Raw genomic sequence first — 21,363 nt, 5'->3', positions numbered from 1 at the left:
TTTTTACAATAGACTGACTCTGTGATGGAAATGCCAATTTCTTTATGGAAGGTCTTTAAGAAGTGTTCGTACATCTGGCCACTCACTGAGAACAAGAATGCGTTCTTCCTTATTGCATACTGGGTGAACGACTGATGCCATCATCGGGTTAATTGGCCTAACATTTTTCTTCCCTTTGTCTCTCATTCTTCTCCCACCTTCTTTTTCTAATGTTATTCTTTGTCTCTTTATGTCTCTCCTCTTTTCTTCAGTCCACTCCACTCCACCTGGCAGCAGGATACAACAGGGTGAGGATCGTTCAGCTGTTACTACAGCATGGAGCAGATGTTCATGCCAAGGACAAAGGGTACGTACAAATGAGATTAAAACAGAGTTAAGAAAAAAGACAGGAAGAGAGAGGAAGTTTAGATGGGTGTCCAAACCTGACCTTTTTTATAAGTCAATGTAATTGAGTGGTAGTTATGGTAGAAAGATGCCACTGCTTCAACAGTATAGGATGGACCTGCACAAACACACTCGCATGGCTTCCACTGGATCTTTTAATTTTTATAGTGGACCCGCACAACAGTAATCTGGTTCAAAATTAAAGATAGTTAATTTATTTATGAATAAATATTATATAAATGTATATGATTAAGTGTAACCACAACTTTGGTTTTGAGTTGATTTATTTATACTAATTATGTTTTTATAATACTAATTAAGATTGAATTGTATTAATTTTTTGTATAGTACTGATTAACATTTAATTTTACTAATTTTGTTTTATATTAAAATTGAATAGTACTAGTTATATTTGTATAGTACTAATTAAGGTTTAATTTTACCAATTGTGTTTATATGTTAATTGAGACTGAATGGTGGCTAGTTATTTTTGTATTGTACTTATTAGGATTGAATTTTACTAATTGTATTTCTATAGTACTAAGTAGTATATTTCAGCATGCTAACATGTACTAGCAAGTAAGGGTATGCAAATAAGTGTAGACTTGATCTTGTTACAAAAATTCTAATTAACTGAGGATTAAAGGATTGGCATAGTGGTAAAGAGTGAGGTTGCTGTTTTACTTGTTTTAATTATTTTTTGATTTGAAACCTGTTTGTGTTTACCCTTCCAGTGGTTTGGTGCCTTTACACAATGCCTGCTCCTATGGACACTACGAAGTCACTGAGCTGCTGCTCAAGGTGCAAACTCACACTCTGCAGCTCAATGGTTCCACAAGACATTGACTATTAATGGATATATTTAGACTCTTGATAGTAATGAACGTGGAAATTGTATTAAAAAAGAAAGAAAGAATTGTCCTCAAAAATCCCTTTTCTTCTACCTTGTGCTTTGCCACTTCTTCATTCCTCTGTCCTGTTTTTTTTTTTTCCAGCATGGAGCGTGTGTGAATGCTATGGATCTGTGGCAGTTCACCCCTCTCCATGAAGCAGCATCTAAAAACAGAGTGGAGGTCTGCTCTCTGCTGCTGAGCCACGGGGCCGACCCGACCCTGCTTAACTGCCACAGCAAGAGCTCTGTGGACATGGCGCCCACTCCGGAGCTGAAGGAGAGACTCACATGTGAGTCTGCTGCCTCATTTACATAAACTGCAGCTGCAGTGTACAGCACTGCGTAATGCGTGAAACACTGCTGAATTAATGAATGGCTTGTTTCAGGAAGAGTGTATTTACAACAGCCATGTCTGGAGACATTGATCGGACCTTATTTGAGCTGTGAGACAGTTTAAAAGGTTCATCACAACCCCTGAGAACATGAAAGAACCTCCTCCTCCTGGAACTGAAATCAAATAATTATGGGACTGAAGAGCAGCAGACAAAAACATCTGACATTGAACAGTTCATCATGAGTCGGCCGATAATGTTGTTATTTTGTAATGAGAGCATGGGAAACTGTTTCAGTTAAAGTTTTTGCACATCAAATACAACAAAAGAATAACAAATGTGATCAAGAAAATGATCACAAGAAAATCATCACAAGATTAATCAGTGAATGAAAATAACTGTTAGTTGTGGACACTGATTCATTTTTGCCTGAGGGTGTACACATTAAGTTAATATCGCCAAGTAATTGCCACAAAATCACTTTCACTGCTCTTGCTTTAGTACTTACTGTGGTATAAAATCACATTTATAAAAAGATGGGATTTTGTGAAAAGCATATAGATAATCATTAATAATTTACAAATTATGTTACAGATGGTTTATGGGGTGGTCCGAGGCTTACGTGTGACAGCTTTTATTTCACCACCTTGACTTGTGATTATGCCTTTAATGGCTTTTATACTTAATGATACTGTCACCTTCCACCAGCGTATCTCTTCAGCAATAGATTGGTCCAATCAGGTGCCTCTGTGCACAAGACAATTTTCTCCATGTTTGACACATTTTACGGATGGTACAAAACTGCAACCTAACTTCTGTTATTTGAAGAATCAAATCTGCAGTGCCACATAAGCAAACAAAACAAGCTCAGTCTTTGTCAGAAACCTCCAGTTCTGTGAGTGTTAGTTAGTGATCTAGGTATCTCACCCCAGCACAAGTTAGTTTTCTTTAAAATGAGGCTGATCAAAGCAGAAATCAAATGCTGCACGAATCACAATGTGTCTTAAACTTGTGAAGGACTGCAGGACATTTACTCCGGTTGCTGCTCGTTCTTTGATGGCAGTATGCTGCTGTTTGAAAATGTTTCTCAGTGGGATATTTGTGCCACTACCAAAGTGAGCCTTTTTTCCTTTCCTGGAGGAAGATGTTTTTTGACCAGGACGGAATATTTAAAATTTTGTCACGTTAAACCGTTGATCCTTTTGACAGCCTCCAGTAGTGTTGAGTTCAGTAAATGTGGATTGCAAGTGCATTTGGTGACAATAAAAAATGTCTAATTTTCCCAGATGGCTAATATGGATGAAAGTGGTTCAGTTTTAAATAAGTAAGCTAGATATAACATTTTAATTAGTGTGACATTTTGAGAAATACGTTTGTTCCCTTGTTGCCTGTACTTTGTCAACATCTCAACAGGATCTGCTCCACCCGTTTTCTAATCTCTGTGCTAAGCTCCTGGGTCTAGCGTCGCACATGCCCTGCAGATTTCAGAGCAGTATTGATGTTCTGATCTCAGTTAAAAAAAAAAGAAAAAAAAGAAATAGTTTTCAAAATGTCTGAGAAGCTTTTAAAGGTTTGTATGGATTGTGTGCAACATCATTCAGTTAGTTTCAGATTGCTGATAAAACACATAAATCAAGAAAATAAAGCGAAGAACATCATGCAGATTGCTTGTCAAATTGGTTGCTTGTCAAATGTCTGCAGTTAAGCCGTCAAGCTGTCAACAATACAACAGTAACTTATAAATTAGAAGAAATATTCACTGTTACTGACTGAAGCATGTTTCAAGCCACAAAAGATTGTCTTCATTCTGTCTGACTTGAGAGCAGTTTGCTGACACCTTATAATTATAAATACTTTGCAGTGAGGCATTATGTAGAGGACTTTTAAAAACCTTGACTCAAGTCATTCTGCAGTTAATGGAGATACCACAGTAAAATCTTGTGTCCTGATAGATGTGAACCTTGCTCTGTTTATATGACAAAAAATTGAGACTTTAGAGAAATGCTGCATAAATGAACTTGAACCAGCTCTCTTTATGGTCAGATAGGTTGTTGTGTATAATTTCCATCCCTCTAATCACTTTCTTTCTGACTCCAGCACAGACGACTATATTGCATTATTGGCTCAGTGGTCAAAAATTTCAGGTAAACTGTCTGGAGTCTATCTGGAGCAGCATCATTCCAAGCGAAAGAATATATTTATATAGCTTAGACAGAGCATTTTGTTTTCCAAATTTTTCAACCTGTATCAAAGTTAAATACAACATATTTCCATCATTTGGAGGATGAAGTTATTTTATGTGTTCCTGACGTGTCAACATTTCTCCCTGTCTGTGTTTGTTCAGATGAGTTTAAGGGTCACTCGCTGCTTCAAGCTGCCCGGGAGGCTGACATGGCAAAAGCTAAGAAAAGCCTGGCACTGGAGATCATCAACTTCAAACACCCTCACACGCATGAGACTGCACTGGTGAGATAAACACACACATACGCATGCAGAGTGATCCCTACACTGTTGCAGTGATGCTAGGATGACATTTGTGTCTGTTTTGTCAGCACTGTGCTGTAGCATCACCTCACCCTAAGAGGAAACAGTTGACGGAGCTGCTCCTGAGGAAAGGCGCCAATGTGAACGAGAAGAATAAAGAGTGAGTACAACTGTCAGCTGACGACAAAAAACTGTCTTTGTGTTTGATCAGTGATGTGCGCTCAGGGGAGGCAGGTGAGGTACAGCCTCACCTGCCATAATGAGAGAAAAAAATGAAAAGTGGAAGAAATAACTGGTCATATTTATCCTGTCATGTGTATTATAAAGTTATTTTCTATTCAACATCACAAATTTTAGGTTATTTTTACTCAAAATCGCTGAATTTTTACATTTACCGCTGAAATACAGAGCAGAGACCTGCAGTGAGGCACCAGCCAGCCAAGCTTCACCATGGATAGCTCAATGACTGGTTTCGCTGTGCTGGTGTGCTATACAGTCAGACTGCAATGCTATCTCTCTATATGTCCCTATTAAAATATTCAAACACTTTTGCTCTATGAACTAAATTTCCATAATTTAGCTAATGTATATAATGTAGTGTTTTTTTTTTCAACAACTGCATGAGTTGTTGTCTGTCTTGACTTGAGCAGTCCTGAAACTGCTGGGACAAGCACTACCTGAAGCACGATGCTGTCGTGCCTCATTGGTAGGGGGCGCTGGTTATCCCAGGGGTTCGGCCAAGGATTCTTCTTCCCCGGCCATAGAAGAAGTGAAAGCAATCTACAGCCATTCATTTGTTTTCCGCTCGCCCTGCCTTACTATATAATTGGACTTCATTTATAAGTAAACGTAATATATAAACAAACATGTAGGTAACAACATAACATATTTTTAATCAAATTTGCTAATTGTGTGTTGCAGTTTGTACGTGTAAATAATTCTGCTCTGAGACTTTAAAAATCACCTACTCACTGTTGATAATTAAATGGTGAATAAGCTACACTGTAGGTTCATACGTTTGTAAATCTAATTATGATGAGATCAGTGCCTCACCAGCAATGAACCTCAACCTAATTCACTGTGTTTGATTATATTTCTAAGTACAATAAAAAATAAGATATGCTTGGTAATAGATTGTGTTTTTTCTAAAATTTTTCTGCTTTTGGAACAAAACAAAAAAAACAAAACACACAAATCAGTGCTTAATACACTTCCCTTGATATTTTCATTTTCTGTCCCTCTCTGTAGTTTCATGACTCCACTCCATGTTGCAGCAGAGCGGGCTCATAATGACATCATGGAGGTGTTACAGAAACATGGTGCCAAGGTAAACCAGCGATGTATTTAGAGATCTGGTTTTTTTTTTTACTATTTAATTACATTAAAGTATGTGCTCTTCCTAAATGCCTATGCAAATTTCTAAGTGCAACCATGTACTTATCAACACAGACATTTGGATTTCGGTCTATTTGTAATGTAAATTTCAAAAGTACATTGAACTGAAGTAGGTCCTTGTGATGCTGATCAGTATAAATGACCTTTTTTAGTCATGGCAATAATGTTGGAACTATCAGAGTTCAAGATTGAAGTTTCAGACCTGCATTTCATTTTGAGCTGCTTTTTCATGTAACATTCAATGGTCTTATTGGAATGACTCAAAGGACCCCTAATATTTACACAGAAGAAATGGACCAAAATGCAATGCAGCTGCCTGATCCTGGGTTTTCAGTCGAATATTACCCATCAAGACTTCAATACAGAACAAAATATGACTCTTATTAATTTTTGTAATTCACTGAAATTATGAACAAGCCAATCATGACAAACTGATCTTTCTTGGACTAATGAGGTCTCACACAACTACAGCAAACCCATTACAAACCATTTGATTTATTGCCTCCAAACAACCATTTCTCACATTATACATAATACATTTCAGCAAACAAGGCACCATTTTTGAATGTTTTGTAATTACAACCATTGATTCACAACAACAAGAGCTTCACAAGACTTGTGTACTTGTTTGTCACAATTATGCAAAGTGTTTAAGGCTCTGAAATGATGTATAGTATGTTAGTAACGTGGAACAATGCAGGCCCACTCCCTTTTACTGCTTTAAAGGTCTGTGGTCTGGCCACAAAAGTGCAATGGAGTTGTATTTCATCTTTAATTTAATCAGCGGAGACACTCGTCTTCCATTGGATGAAGGTGTGGCCTTGGCATATCTCCCAATTGTTTGTCCCATCAAAAGCTTCATTTGACTTTGATCTCATTAAATGCATCAATATTTCACTTGCGCATCGTCGTGTGTTTAATAGGTCTTTGATTCATGAGCATCACAACCCAGAGATCAGGTGGCAGGATCACAAAAACAATCACTCAGATTAATCACAAACAAGATCACAAGAGTTTGTGATATAATACATCATTAAAGAGGAACATATTTGCAACATTACCTTTAATAAGCCAAATGTTTTTTAAATGATCTCAACACACTGATGAGATCTAGTGTTAGACCTTGTTGTTCATCTACGCATTCACAAGGACAGTCCAGCTGATGCACTGGAATAGTTTAGAGTGCAGCAACCATATTTATGGTGACTCCTGAGGCACCATTAGGGGTGCTGTGAAAAATTCCTGGCAATTTAAACTGGAGAGGATAGTTGGGGGAATGACGGGTAACAAAAAGAATGTACTGTGTAGGAGCATCTTTTTATGTGGAGTAAACACTCCTACAATAAACAGAAGTTGTGTCTTGGGAGTGTATTGTCCTCCCCTGCCTGTACTCAATCATCTTTACATGAAACCTGACTCATTTTTTATTTATAATCCATGTTCTATTGATTAATACCAATTTTTTTCGGTTATTTTTTTTAATGATTATTTTTTTATTGAGAAAAGATGAAATTGAAAGTTAAAAAACACCAGAAGTAGAAGGTTGTTATATTATGACTTTCTTGTTAGAGATGCAGGACCTTTTATGATCTGCGTCTCTGATCGGGCCTCCATGACGATGCAAACTTAAAATTATAATTTGACAGAATTTGGGAAATTATGATCAGTCATGCATGAATCCATTTTAGGGTTACTGTAATTAGAAGAGTAGTTTATTTACTTTTAACAGAAATCAGTCATTACATGTCGACACCTGAACAATATGGTGGATACTGCTGTTTAAGGAAGGGAGGTACCTCAAAGGTATCTGTGTTTGCAGGTGAACGCCGTGGACACGCTGGGCCAGACGGCGTTGCACCGTGCGGCGCTGGCTGGTCACCTTCAGACGTGTCGGCTGCTGCTGGGATACGGGGCCGACGCTTCACTGGTTTCACTGCAGGGATTCACCGCTGCTCAGATGGGAAATGAAGCTGTTCAGCAGATACTTAATGGTTAGTTGTGTGTGTGTGTGTGTGTGTGTGTGTGTGTGTGTGTGTGTGTGTGTGTGTGTGTACGTGTGCGTGCGTGCGTGCGTGTGTGAGAGAGAGAAATGGCTCAATTATATATTCACAATAACTGAAAGCTAATTTTGGCACAACTGAAATTTATTTAGTAACAAATGCAGTTTAAATTTCTTTGGCATTCCTTTGACATTATATAATTTTGTAATTATAAGAGGATCCATTGTTGCCACCGTTGTTTATGTTGACGTTGTTGTCATCAATGTAGAATTGTCTTGTATTTGCAACTCTGAAGTGTCCCTTGCTTTAATAATGTAATGTTTCCATGGAAATAATAGTCAAACTTTCAATTAATAGTCGAAATATATTTTTAAATTAGTTTATTATCGACACAGGTTTCCACAGTTACCTTCATCATGCAGCAATATTCTCAATAATTGATGTTTGCTGAATGTCTGAAATGATTTACACATTTTTAGTGTATCATTTGTCATTTTTAGCTACGGCTGCAGTTTTTAATGTTCGTTCATATTTTCTGGTGCATTATGCTCTTTTAAGTGTTGTTCAGTGACTTTATCCATCATTATCCTCTCCACCAATCTATGGAGACTTTTGGCCTTGTATAACTTTTGCTAATGTTGGTGCATTTTTAATGACCTTTTCTTCCGTGTTGTCCTCTGTGATCTGCTCTATAGAGAACGTCCCGGTCAGGAACTCTGATGTGGACTACAGACTTCTGGAAGCAGCTAAAGCAGGAGACTTGGACACCGTCAAGGTATTTTGCTTTTCCTTTGTCTCATTTTTCCCTGAGGATTTTACTACAAGAATGCATATTGTATATCAGCACTGGGTATATTTATTATTTCTCTACATTCACTCCACTAAGGCAAATAATCCTTGAAAAATTTGGCTCCAAATGTATTGCAAGGTTTTGACCTGCCTTTATACAGAGGATACAAACAAGTGGTGTTAGTATTGAAGGATGAGTTCAGAGAAAGGAGACAATGCACCCCCTCCCAAGCAATCAGCATTGCCTTCATTTACCAGACAACATGACCTCAGTAGCCTCAGTTTGCGTAATGACACCAATCCTGAGAAATTATTTTCTCTGATGGAGCAGAAATGTCTTTTAATTACCTCATTAGTGTAAAATGCATGAACTGACATTCCTGGATTTACACAGATGCTTATTAAGAAACATTAGATAATTGTCCTTAAATTGGTTTAAAAAAAAAAAGACCACAGGTACATCAGTAATGAGATTTCATTAATGTCTGAGTAAAGCCGGGATAAACAACAGGAAAGGATGAAGTGAAGTGATAATCCTGCTTAACTTTGTGGTGGGACCGATAAAGTCTTCAACCAACACACACTGAAAACAGAAGAAAGTCCCTTGACCTCTGTGACTCGTCTTATAGCTCTTAAAGCTTTCAGCTCAGAAGGATTTTTAGTAAATGTCAGCTGCATGTCAGATGTCTTCTCGTCATTTCTTTGTATCGCTGCCTCCAATGATCCATTAAAACTGAAAACGCATCTTTGTAACAGGCCACATTCAGAAAACTCAGCTTTTTGCATTGCCACTATAAACATTATGATGTGCACCTGGCCCACTAGTGTTAAATATGTAGGCGCTCATGTTTCACTGTAATATGCTTCGGATAAAACCACCCACCGAATGTTAGGACCCGAGAGGGTTTTGCAGAAATGTTTGACAGAAGTATTTGGTATCAAGTGAGAATCTGTGTCTGTTCCCGTGGAGACAGCCAATAATGGGGTTATCCAGATGAAGAGCGTCTGTCAGTGAATGGTGATGCTTTGACAGGCAGGCAGGGGATTGTAGCAGAACAGACAGTGAGCTCTGGTCTGGCTGGCTGTCAGTCTCATTTTATCTGATGCACAAACTCACCTACAGGCACTCGGCTGAACAGACGGGATGAATAAATGACTGACTTTACTCTTCCTTTCACTTTTATACAGCGTCACAATGTACTTCAGCTCGTTTCCCTGTCTGATCTACAACACGGCTGCTTGGTTTCATAATAAACACTCACTTGGTTTTGTGACTCAATGGGAGGAAAAATCTCTTAGCATGCAAGAAATATCCTGATCCGCACCACACAGTTGTCAGCAAGCTTCAAAAATAATGTCATTTAAAAAGTAATTCCTCATGCTTATTAAGAGATTAATTAAATTCTACAGCAGATTTCTCTGTTTCCTACACCATGAATGATTTTTACATGATACACACACAAACACCCATGATCAATCCCAAGCACCAGGTAGCTGAGTAAAGCTGGATCACATGCTGTCTGTGAAAAAGCCTCGAGTAGAGAGTGAAATAGGCAGGAATACAGATAACATGACTGAAGAAGAGATAATATGATGGTAAGTGAGACGATAGAGCAAGGGATAAGATGATGTGAGTAATTATGACACATTCATGTCAGTAATTGATGAGATTTTCTGGTTCTCTCTGCAGAAATCTTAGTAAATATGAATGTTTAGCCACAAAGCTGTTATGATGCTATCCAACTAATTTGATGATTTGTACATTCTGTAAGAAATCAAGATGAATGCCTTTTATGACAGTTTCAGATGCGTTTTCTCATGATGCCTTTTGACATCAAATATCTCCTTAAAGAAATGTGGCATGCTTCGTTGTGCTAGTCTGGTGTGTGCAAACATGTAAACCTCACAGGGTGACAGCTAGATCTATATTTGGAAAAGGCTCTCTGTGTAGCAGGAAAAATGTATGACAGTAACTGTTGGAAAATGTGCAAATGAGCTTCAATACTAAATATGTGATCAGCTGCCAATCACTTCATCAGGATTAAATACAAATTTGTCCACACATTTTGTTATTATCTGCTTTGTTAAAAATCTGATGAAGGACCTGATGCATCTGCACACATCTCCATACTCCTGGATCGCCACACAGATTTAAATATGTTACTCAAATATTTAACACTGTGCAAATGGAGCAGCTGAGACCAACCCTCGGCTGTTGATTGATTTAGTTTGTTTTGAATTTTGAAGTTTAGTCTTTTCAGGACATTCCCATATTTTTTGTTAGCTGAACTCTCATTGGTTTAGGAATGCAGTGTTTATTGTCATTATCAGCCAATGATTTGATCTATCGATTATAAGGAAATTGTGAAAAATGCGTATTACAGTTTTCCAACAGATTAAGAAGAAGAAAGTTCCTTTATTGATTCCTGAAATGGGGAAATTCTGCTGCCACAAGTTTTGTTTTTGTCAAACCAATGAGCCTGAACCCAAAGAACCCAAGGTTACCAGCAGAAGTTTTGCATTTTTTGCTCCAAAGAATAATAATGTTACATTAAAAAGTAGCTGATGCTGAATTTTCTGTCCGGATTTATTAATGTCGCTGGTCCTTGATGCTGCTGGATATGGAAATCTCTACCTTAAAACTCAGCTAGAGCCAGTTTACTTATCTTGTAAATCTTAGCATGAAAACAGAAAATATAGCTCTTCAGCTTCTTCAGGTTTTGTCTATAAAATTAATTAAATATCTGAAAGATAAAGATTCATTCATTTTCCTTGAATGGAGAGTTTCAATTCCACTCTCCAAGGTACACTTCACGTCCTTGGGATGCAGTTTTCATGAGCAGAAGCTGTGCTGTAGTTGAAGTTTAGGATAATGATTTCATTTGGCTGCCAGCAGGATTTTTCCTTTTATTTTCTGTATAGCAGCGACTTCAAAAGTAGTCGAAGTAAACTTTGTCCAAACTCTTTTTTGTTGTGTAACGTAAGCTTCAAAGCAATTTCTCAAAGCGTCGCTGCTTGGTTCTGAACTTAGGTGTAATTTGGTCTGAAATAACAGAAGAACCACCATTACTGCCTGTGGACAGCAGGATGGCAGAGGTGTGTGTTTTCTCGTCTTTAGCTCATAACTTCAGCATTATTGTTGCTGCCCCCTAAATCGTTGTCCCCTGCAAAAATAGTTTAAGTTACTTTTCATCATAAATCATGATGGGTGGACAAGAACAGTGTGAGAGGGATTTTAGTTTCACTTTCTTGCTGTCTCTCAGAAGCACTCTATCTTCTTTCAGTTTGTTGGCCGTGTTTCTTTAGGGACTTAAAGAATGACTGTGCATCCAGCCCCTCTACTAGTTGCTTTCTGCCTTCCCTATTTTGTTTTTCAAAAACTTATGACACATCAACATCAGGAAGACATTTCTGTTATAATATTAGAACATTTAAGAGAACTCTCATGTTGTGCTTGATGAAAACAAAAATCTTTGAAGCAATTGTTTCTCCAGTTAGACTTGACACATTTTAAATGTAAATCAGAGACAATCATTTAAACTACATTTATTTCCCCATAGCTCTTTGGTGGATCAGCTGTTTCCTTTGGAAACAGATATTCTTTTTTTTTTTTAATTTTAATTTTCCTCTTCTCTTCTCTTCTCTTCTCTTCTCTTCTCTTCTCTTCTCTTCTCTTCTCTTCTCTTCTCTTCTCTTCTCTTCTCTTCTCTTCTCTTCTCTTCTCTTCTCTTCTCTTCTCTTCCATTCAGTCTTTGTGCACAGCTCAGAATGTGAACTGTAGAGACCTAGAGGGACGCCACTCAACTCCCCTCCACTTTGCTGCCGGCTACAACAGAGTGTCAGTGGTGGAGTATCTTCTGCATCACGGCGCTGACGTCCATGCCAAGGACAAAGGGTGTGACACTTGGGTTTTATTTGTGGAAAATGGATTTTGGTTCATGTAATCAATTAGAAGTCATCATTTGTATGTGTAACTATTATTTTCCTTTCATAGCGGTCTGGTTCCCCTCCATAACGCCTGTTCTTACGGTCACTACGAGGTGGCCGAGCTGCTGGTCAGACACGGGGCCTCAGTCAACGTAGCCGATTTGTGGAAGTTCACACCTCTCCATGAAGCAGCTGCCAAGGGCAAATATGAGATCTGCAAACTGCTGCTGAAGGTCAGACCTGCATGTTCCTCTCTTAACACCCAACTAACGTTTTCTTTAAAAAGACAAATAAAATCATGGCACTTAGGGTTTGTAAAGAGTAGCGTATCATTATCCATAAGCAGAGACAATAATGAAACTCCTCCTGTCCAGTCGGGATCTGTACCGATCTCCTACCAGCCATTTGTGACCAATCTCACAGCACTGCTGAAAATATCTTCCATTTGATACCTGATTGTCAGATCTCATCTAAATGAGCTCTGAAATGTCACAGATTCACAGCTCAAGGTGTTTTTGTCTTCCAGTCACCATCACCTCAAAACGAGCCTCCATCCCCCCTGTGTTCTTACCATGTGGTGCTGAATGCATTATTATTAGATCAGCAATGCTAAATTCATATGTAAGAATGAACACCACAAAGCAAGTAGCAGCTTCAGGGTGAAAAGATGCTGCTTCAGGACATGGATTCATATTTGTTTTGCCGTCATTGTTTGGTGAAGTCTTGTTTTGACCCATTTTAAATAGATACAATGTAATGGTGAATGAAAAGAATATATAATAAAATAGAATCCAAAAATGCTCCAAAATTAGGTTTATGAAAGACAGTGATTGAATGCAAAGATTTTCTTGGTGGTAAGTTAAATATAGTAGTAAACATTATTATAGAAGATACGTAAATAAGTACATCAAGGTATCAGTCCTGTCGTACTGTCAGAAAATCAGTTGGGATCTGGCAGATTTAGTGATGGTAGAGGAGAAGAATGAAGATGCATGACTGTGCAGGGAGGTGGTTTGATGGACATGATGAGCAAAGCTGATAATCATCTCATCAACAAAATTAATCGAACCAACTGAGCTGACTGCAGTCAAATAGTTTTATTACCGTATTATTCATTCCTTCATCTTCATCTATTTTGTAGGCATCCTTTCTTCTTCTTTTTCAAGAATGACAGTGTTTGTGGTGCTTCTTCAGTGCCCGTTTCCTTTTGTTGTGTCGAAAGTAAAAACAGAAGAATCCTAAAAGTTACACAGTAATTACTGTCTATAAAACGTCTGCAGCTGCTTCACCTGAGGAACATATGGCGCTTGTGTTTTTACTGTGGATTCTGTTCCTGTTTTTTCATTAAATAGATTAAAGGAATCATAATTCATTAATATTTGAGTTCCCATTTGTACACAGCCCAAATTACCTAAACGTGTATGAACATTTTTTTACTTGATTTACTGGTAGTTTTGGTACCTGACTGGTAAATATGTTGTAAAGACAAACTTGAATAAATGAGTAGGTACAATGCATATGTATGTCTTTTGCACCGACAACAATATATCTAAAAAATATCATCCCTTCACCGACTACTTCTGTAACAACAGGTCACACCTCTGACCTGCGGTTACCTCTCAGAAACACGGGTAGATGAAGTTGTGTGAATGTTTTTCCCCCACTATGGTTGAGGTTAAAAGTGGTAAACTTCAGTTGACTTTTAATCTGATGTTTGTGTGTTAAAAGGGGCAGTCAGGGTGCTCCCATAGAAAATGCAGACACACAACTAACTCCGCTTCCCCACCTTTTGGTGTTAATCTGCCGTGGGCTTGGGACGTAACTGTTTTCGCTGGTTGGATAAACCATTCCAGAGTTCAGCAGCAGATTTTCCTTTGTCTCCTTTGTTTGCTCAGAACTTGCTATTGTCCCTGTTCTCTTTTGAATTTGCGCTCAGAATAAAACTGCTGCATTTGCCACTGGTACTATTATGTTCTGTACAAGTATTTCCAGCCAGACAGAATGCCTATTAACATTTTTTTTGTTTTGTTTGGAAAGGGAAGCAAGAATTAAATGAACTGCTCTTCAGTAACAGAACAATCAGTTTTATTGTTAGCATTTAGCTTCACATTAATTCTGATGCTCGGAGGTGTTACTCTGTGGAAAGAGCTGTCAGTCAGGCAGCTTAGCATCTTGTTTGGAGCCCTTATTGATAAAATGTTACCTTATATGGGCGACTTTACTCTGTTTCGCAGTTGTGGTTGTGTTTTTGCCTCTTTAAAACAGAATTAATGCACTCGGAGAGTAACGCTGACTCACTGAATATGTCCCATTTATTACTTAAGCAACTTTCTATTCCGATTTTCCTGGATAGAGAATAAATTACAGCAAGAATGTGATTGCATCAGCACCACATACATATTACAGATGGAGAAATAGGGCATGAAATCCTAACATTGATTGATCCAATAATGTAAGAAAGGGGAACGCAACCATGAAAGGTGGGTAATGAATGGTTTCAGGACAGTAGACGGTGGATTCTCAGGGAAATCATTCTACAACATGAAATTTTAACGACTGGATTTCAAAACTTACAATGGAATGATAAATAAAACTGTAACCTAGGAGAGAGATGATGAAACATGTCCCCCCCAACTCACAGAACCCTCCAGGGTATGTGATGTTATCCACTTTGCTAGATGTCCTCTCTGCACCGACTTGCCTCCCTTCATCTTTCCCGCTCCTCTTCTGTGAATTTTTTAACCACACGGTCACTTCTTGTCTGGGGGGAATCGCTTCTTCTGCGGCTTAAATGATCAAGGCTTTGAGGGCTTTGAAAGCTCAAGACACACTCCAAATCGATTGTCTCCAGTACACATGTGCCCACGAACGTGTCTCTACATATCAAACATTCCACTACATTGAACTCCTCTCTTCTCATTTTTTTTTGCAGCATGGGGCAGACCCCACCAAGAAGAATCGAGACGGGAACACACCTTTGGACCTGGTGAAGGACGGAGACACAGACATTCAGGACTTGCTGAGAGGTGACGCCGCATTGCTGGATGCCGCTAAGAAAGGCTGCCTGGCCCGGGTGCAGAAGTTATGCAGCCCCGATAACATCAACTGTCGGGATACGCAGGGACGCAACTCAACCCCTCTGCATCTCGCAGGTAACATGCGTGCAGAAAACTAAAACAAAGGCATGGTCGTGGTTGAGCGTCTTTGCCTGTCACTTCAACATCATTACTTGTGTTGTTTCTACAGTTACTCTGATGCCGAAACCGAAGTCTTTATCTTTTTATTTTTAACCTATTTTCAGACCGTTTTATAGAAAATTCCATGACTGAGTGTATCTTAATTAGAAAATGTATTGCAACATAACAAGTACTTAAAGCTAAGACTGCCAGAAACACTTAGAAGGTCTGCAATTTGTCCGAGATCTGACCACACAGACACAACGCCCACGCACCCTCTGCCTTTGTGGCTCGCTCACAAAGGGAAAGATGATTACAGCTGTCACAGTGCAGCTGATGTAGCCCGAGACTCATTTATCACTTAATTCGCTCCTCGTTCTTCGCCTGAAACCTGTTTGTTGTCCATCATCTTTCTTTACATCCTGCTGTGTTTCCTTTGCAACCTCTAGCTGGATACAACAACCTGGAGGTAGCAGAGTATTTGCTAGAACATGGAGCTGATGTCAATGCACAGGACAAAGGAGGTCTGATACCTTTACACAATGCTGCGTCATATGGGGTAAGTCACACGCGCGCGCGCGCGCACACACACACACACACACACACACACACACACACACACACACACACACACACACACACACAGCTTTTTGCTGACAGTGCAGGATTAAAGGATCTACTAATGTCTTTAGGTTTTACGTAATAAAAGCACAATTTAATGATTCATTGAATTTCAAATGAAATTAAAGCAATCTTGAATTGAATTGTTATTTTAATGGAATACATTTGCCTCATTTGTCTTAAATCAATATCTTGATGTTGGGTAGACAATTTTTATTTGGAGACCTTGTTGATTCATGCGAATATTTCATCTTACCGTTGAACTGAACTGCAGCTTCTCGTCGTTTGCAGTCGAGTTGATGTCTGCTGAGAGTTGAAGTAGTCATTTTCTTTTGGATATTATTGGTATAATTATTTTTACATGTAGTTTATATGGTGAAGTGCCTGCCTGTGGTTTTAACATCATTTGCAGTGCAAGGTTTTCTTTCAGTTACATTTCTTTACAGCTTGACTCTTGTTTAAAGCGTCATGAGACATATGTTTGAATGAAAATTTGATGATCTCTGTTTCGGAGATCCACATACTCACTTAGATGCATACTTAAGCATCTCCCACTGGTGCTCAGAAACAAGTTGCGCTGTGTTAGATGTTAGAGAAGAGCTGGAGACAAACAATAAGGAAGACAGGAAATGGGCCTCGACATGAAAACACTAATCATAGAGTCACTACAGTATTTTCCGCACTATAAGGCGCGCTGGACTATAAGGTGCACCCTCAAAAATTTGTTTGTTTTATAATTTATTTCATATATAAGGCGCACCGGATTATAAGGTGCACACAATAAAAAATAAATAAAACGTATTTGATAAACTGCAGCGGCTGTAGTTGCGCAATCCGTCCACTAGATGTAGCTGCGCTGCTCAGACAGTCATGATTGCATTCATGACTTCCTGACTACCTTTGAATGGCCCCTGTTGTTATGTCAATAAGCCATTCTGAGCCTCATCAAGGAAACCTGATCACTTGATCACTTTGCCATCTTAGAAAGAAGTCAACACGCATATTAAAAAACCCGACATTAAAAACTGGTTAAATTCATTACGAGTGCAGTCAGTGCGAACAGAGCGGATTATTTCCTGAACTGAAGTACGAAGCAAATATTTAAGCCCCGACGTTCGTCTTCATTTATTAATTAAATATTGTTTCAATTGATCGGTAGTCCAGTCGGAGGTGAGGTGCAGCTATCTGCTGCTGTGTGTCCTAACCAATTTTTAAACTAGTTTTTAATGTCAGGCTGATAATTTACTGTCAAATGTGACGCTGTTTTACTCCTACAACTGACTTTAACGTCGGTGTCTCACCGCCGTGAATCTCACCGCCGTGAATCTCACCGCACGTCGCTGCAGACAGAATACACAAGCCTGAATGCGCCCCTCAGCCGCCCCCCCAGAGCTATCAACTACATTTGTAAATCAATTGCAGCACACCTGTTGGCACCTTTGTCTAGCAGTGACTGCTCTTGAAATTTCAGAAAAGGCTGGAAGTTCAGCTTTGAGGGTCTTTCATTCACCTTTATGCCAGTTTCTCCGTGTGTTTCCACAGACTAATAGAATGGACCGTCACTAGATTCCAGATGAACGCACAATGGCATTTTTAAGACCAATTAAGTTTAAAGTGGGTTATTTCCGGCACCAAATAGTTAGTAAATACGGAGATCAGTCAGTCAGTCCAACTTTATTAATAGAATTGTTAAAAGTTCCTTATGTTTTGCTACGTAATCACCGGTGCTCCTACAGTCTGCTCTACCGTCTGAGAGCAGCTCAGTCAGAGCCGGGACTTCGGTGACGCCCCTTGACTACCGTTGTTAGGGGGCGTGGGCCCGAGTGCCTTGTGAGGGGGCTCCTCTGGTGGCGGAGTGTGGTTTGAGTGGAGGCCAGACTGCCGGCTTATTTTCAGCGATCATGTTTTTAACCAATATTAATATGAATATGAATCCATGTATAAAACACACCGGATTATAAGGCGCACTACGAGTTTATGAGAAAATTTTAGGCCTTTAGGTGCGCCTTATAGTACGGAAAATACTGTAATTCACACATTTTCTGTTCCAGAATGTCCCACGTATTCCTTTCACTTCGTAAGCACGGTTTTTATAGCCCTCATTTAGACATGACACATTTTCTATTTGTGAAAGGTTTTTACTTTGTGGTGCCTCATCTCACCTCCTGTTTCTGCTCTCTGTGCTCCTTTACATCACCCTTCTGTCTTCCTTTTTCATTTTCTGTCTTGTTCTCTCCTTGTTTGCCTTCACCACTACCATCATCTGTCCTCCATCTCTTCCTGCACTCCTGTGTGTCTGTCTAGCATGTGGATATAGCCGCCCTGCTAATCAAGTACAACACGTGCGTCAACGCCACGGATAAGTGGGCATTTACACCCCTCCACGAAGCAGCACAGAAGGGGCGGACTCAGCTATGTGCCCTCTTATTGGCTCACGGAGCCGATCCTACGATGAAGAATCAAGAGGGACAAACGCCTTTGGACTTGGCAACGGTGCGAAAACCTTTCTTTTAAATGTTTCATGGTGTTTGACCTCTAGGCAAACACCATGAGATGCTCCAAAGTGCACAAAACAAGAGCAGTAAAATATAAGACAACGACACTCAGTCAGTGTACTGGGTAATATTGAGAATCACTGGTTTAAACTTTAAATTCAATTTTGAATTCATGAAGCGCTCTTCGCTATTCATTTTGTGCTTTTATGTGTTTTGGGGTCTTTTTTTTTGTTCTTCAAGCTTTTAATAAAGGCCTTGCACAGAAAATGATGCAAACGCAAGTCAACCTCAAGAGATAAATCCTCTAATATTTAAATTAATTTTTGAATTCATTTCAAGTGATGTCTCAAAAACTTAAGTAACTTTGAAATAAGAAATATCTTGAAGGTGAATAAATATATTTACGTAGCAATACACAAAAAATACAGTAGTCATTTCTTTCTATTCTGTCTTTTTGCTGCAGGCTGATGATATCAGAGCATTGCTGATTGACGCCATGCCACCAGATGCCCTCCCAAGCTGTTTAAAACCCCAGGCCACTGTGGTGAGCATCCATATCTGGTCGCAGAAGAAATAGCTAATGGAGAAAGTTCATTATAGTTTGACCTGAAGCACATGAGGTGTGAGATTTGAAATGTCAGCAGAAATTAGAGCTCTGATATGAAATATTTAATGTATGAAGTGAAAGTTTTTGAAAAGCGTTGATATTGTAAGTTTTTAAAAGTGCAACAGAGGAAATGACACAATGTAAAATAATGAAATGTCAGCTAAGGAAATGAAAAGCAGTTTTTATCAAAATTGGTTAAGAAAGTTTAAGGGTGTACACCCTCAAATATCAAGTTCATCAGTGTAATTCTTTCACACAGGTGAGCGCTAGTGTGGTGAGTACAGGAGCAACAGGAGGCGTCGTCATCTCCCCCTCCCCATCCCCATCCTGCCTGTCTGCAGCCAGCAGCATCGACAACCTGACAACGCCTCTCAGTGACATCGCTGTGGGCGGGGCCACAGGACCGGCAGATGGAGCATCTGGGTCTGACAGGAAGGAAGGGGAAAGTATGCACAAACACACAAGTTATATCCTAATGAGAGGCGCTGCTTTTTACTGAAACATGTGTAACAGCTGGACTTTGTCTTTGCAGCTCTGCTCGACATGACCATCAACCAGTTCCTGAAGAGTCTGGGGCTGGAACACCTCCGAGATATCTTCCAGCGGGAACAGGTACTTCATTTCTAATGTGTGTGAGAGAAACCAACATTGAGAGTAAAAAGAATATGTGAAGAAGTTGGATACCACTGCTAAGAGTGACATTTTAAAAAATAGACCAGCAAAAAAAAAAATGGTTTAAGGTCATACTTGAAAGGTAAAAAACGACATCCTCCTTAACTGTGCTGTTATGTCAGCTAAACCTCTGTTAGCCTCTGACATCCAAAAGTGTGTGTGTGTGTGTGTGTGTGTGTGTGTGTTAGTCCTTTGTTTTGGTATTGCTGTACTTGCTTTACGTTGTGTTTCAGCCAGTGAATCAGTGTGACTCGTGTCACCCACCTTGGTCCAGATTGAAATAAACGAACAACAGATGCATTGCTATAAACTCAGCTTCACATTCATGCTCCCCTTTGGGTGAACTGTACTAACTTCTTTATTTATCTAACGCCATTACAAATATAACTTATTTTACAGTTTTATGACTAGCCTTATGTCTGAACAACAACAACAACGACTTCCCCATTTGCCTTTTACATTTATATGTTGTGGTAAAGATAAACTGAGGTGGTCAACATCACACCTGCTTAACCAGAGCAAGCTAAGGCTACGTACAGGAGTGTTATGAGCTTAATGCTAATGTAAATGCTAGCATGGCTGTGGGCTTCTCGTCCTCTTCTATGTATGGTAATGTTCAAAATGCAACAAGGACAGCCAGAGAGAGAAGACGGATGCAGAGGAACCGAGTGACAAAGATGTAGAAAACTGATGATGCAGATGGGGTAATAGAAAGAGGGGAAAAACAGATGGACAGGGACAAAATGATAGAATGTGATTGAAGGATGAAAGCACAGGAAGCTAACCATAACACCAGTGTGTGTGTTTGTGTGTGTGTGTGTGTGTGTGTGAAATAAGGGGAATGTGTGTGCTTTTGTATGTGCATTGCATTTATTCTTGGGTCCCCCTGTGGGGAAACAAGCTGCTATTAATATTCAGATGGAGTGATATGCAGAAGAGTCAGCTGGGTGTTAATGGAAAAGTCTATTTTTATTTCATAACGCCAAGGAGAGCTCAGAGCGCTAATGAAGACGTTCAGTGGTTCATCCGATGGTGCATCAATTCATTTGAAATCTTTGGTTATCATTAAATATTAGTTTAAAATGCTGTGCAGAAATGTGTAATATTGTGTTAAAAGTAGAATGAACACAACCTATTTCAGCTGTATTGATTTGTAACTTCTTGCTCCCGTTGCTTTCAAAAAACCGTCAACACAAAGTTTGGTCAACAGAAGGTTGCTGCTGCTTTTGTTGTTCCAGTTTATGTTTGCCTCCTTTCTGTCTGGTGTCGATGTCGCTGCAGAGTTTTTCAGCGGCGGTGATTCACTTCTGTAGTAGTGATCAGAGCAACACGGAGTAGATAAAGGTCAGGGTTATCTACAGCTCAGGGATGAATCTCATCCCCGCTCTCTCTGAACAATGTGGATAAACTTCAGCCATCATCATTTGCATGCCAATGGTCTGATTACTGCCAGTCATTCATTGACCTTTACTTCACTCCACTTCTGTCCTTCCCTCATGAATATTTGTCAGATTGTTTACCTCCACCAACCAAAGTTTGTTTGTCAGACTTTCTGCATGGTATTACAGATTACAATGAAATTTTGTGCA

The 21,363-nt window shown here is 39.3% G+C and overlaps 1 protein-coding gene across 1 annotated transcript in view; it reads left to right on the top strand.

Moving 5' to 3' along the window:
* The window catches only part of LOC137608436 (poly [ADP-ribose] polymerase tankyrase-1-like), a 73,199-nt gene that overhangs the window by 44,180 nt on the left and 7,656 nt on the right, over window positions 1-21,363 (top strand). The window contains exons 7-22 of the mRNA XM_068334816.1: window positions 252-346; window positions 1,119-1,185; window positions 1,380-1,566; window positions 3,953-4,074; window positions 4,161-4,252; window positions 5,341-5,419; window positions 7,307-7,478; window positions 8,183-8,262; window positions 12,026-12,171; window positions 12,271-12,436; window positions 15,136-15,355; window positions 15,829-15,938; window positions 18,305-18,493; window positions 18,959-19,039; window positions 19,362-19,548; window positions 19,635-19,714. Of these exons, the coding sequence (XP_068190917.1) occupies window positions 252-346; window positions 1,119-1,185; window positions 1,380-1,566; window positions 3,953-4,074; window positions 4,161-4,252; window positions 5,341-5,419; window positions 7,307-7,478; window positions 8,183-8,262; window positions 12,026-12,171; window positions 12,271-12,436; window positions 15,136-15,355; window positions 15,829-15,938; window positions 18,305-18,493; window positions 18,959-19,039; window positions 19,362-19,548; window positions 19,635-19,714 (2,073 nt within the window). The remainder of the gene's footprint in view (window positions 1-251; window positions 347-1,118; window positions 1,186-1,379; window positions 1,567-3,952; window positions 4,075-4,160; window positions 4,253-5,340; window positions 5,420-7,306; window positions 7,479-8,182; window positions 8,263-12,025; window positions 12,172-12,270; window positions 12,437-15,135; window positions 15,356-15,828; window positions 15,939-18,304; window positions 18,494-18,958; window positions 19,040-19,361; window positions 19,549-19,634; window positions 19,715-21,363) is intronic.

This window comes from Antennarius striatus, chromosome 15, assembly GCF_040054535.1.
Source record: "Antennarius striatus isolate MH-2024 chromosome 15, ASM4005453v1, whole genome shotgun sequence".
NCBI lineage: Eukaryota > Metazoa > Chordata > Actinopteri > Lophiiformes > Antennariidae > Antennarius > Antennarius striatus.
The sequence above is the reverse complement of the archived record's forward strand: the minus strand, read 5'-3'. Positions and strand labels throughout refer to the sequence as shown.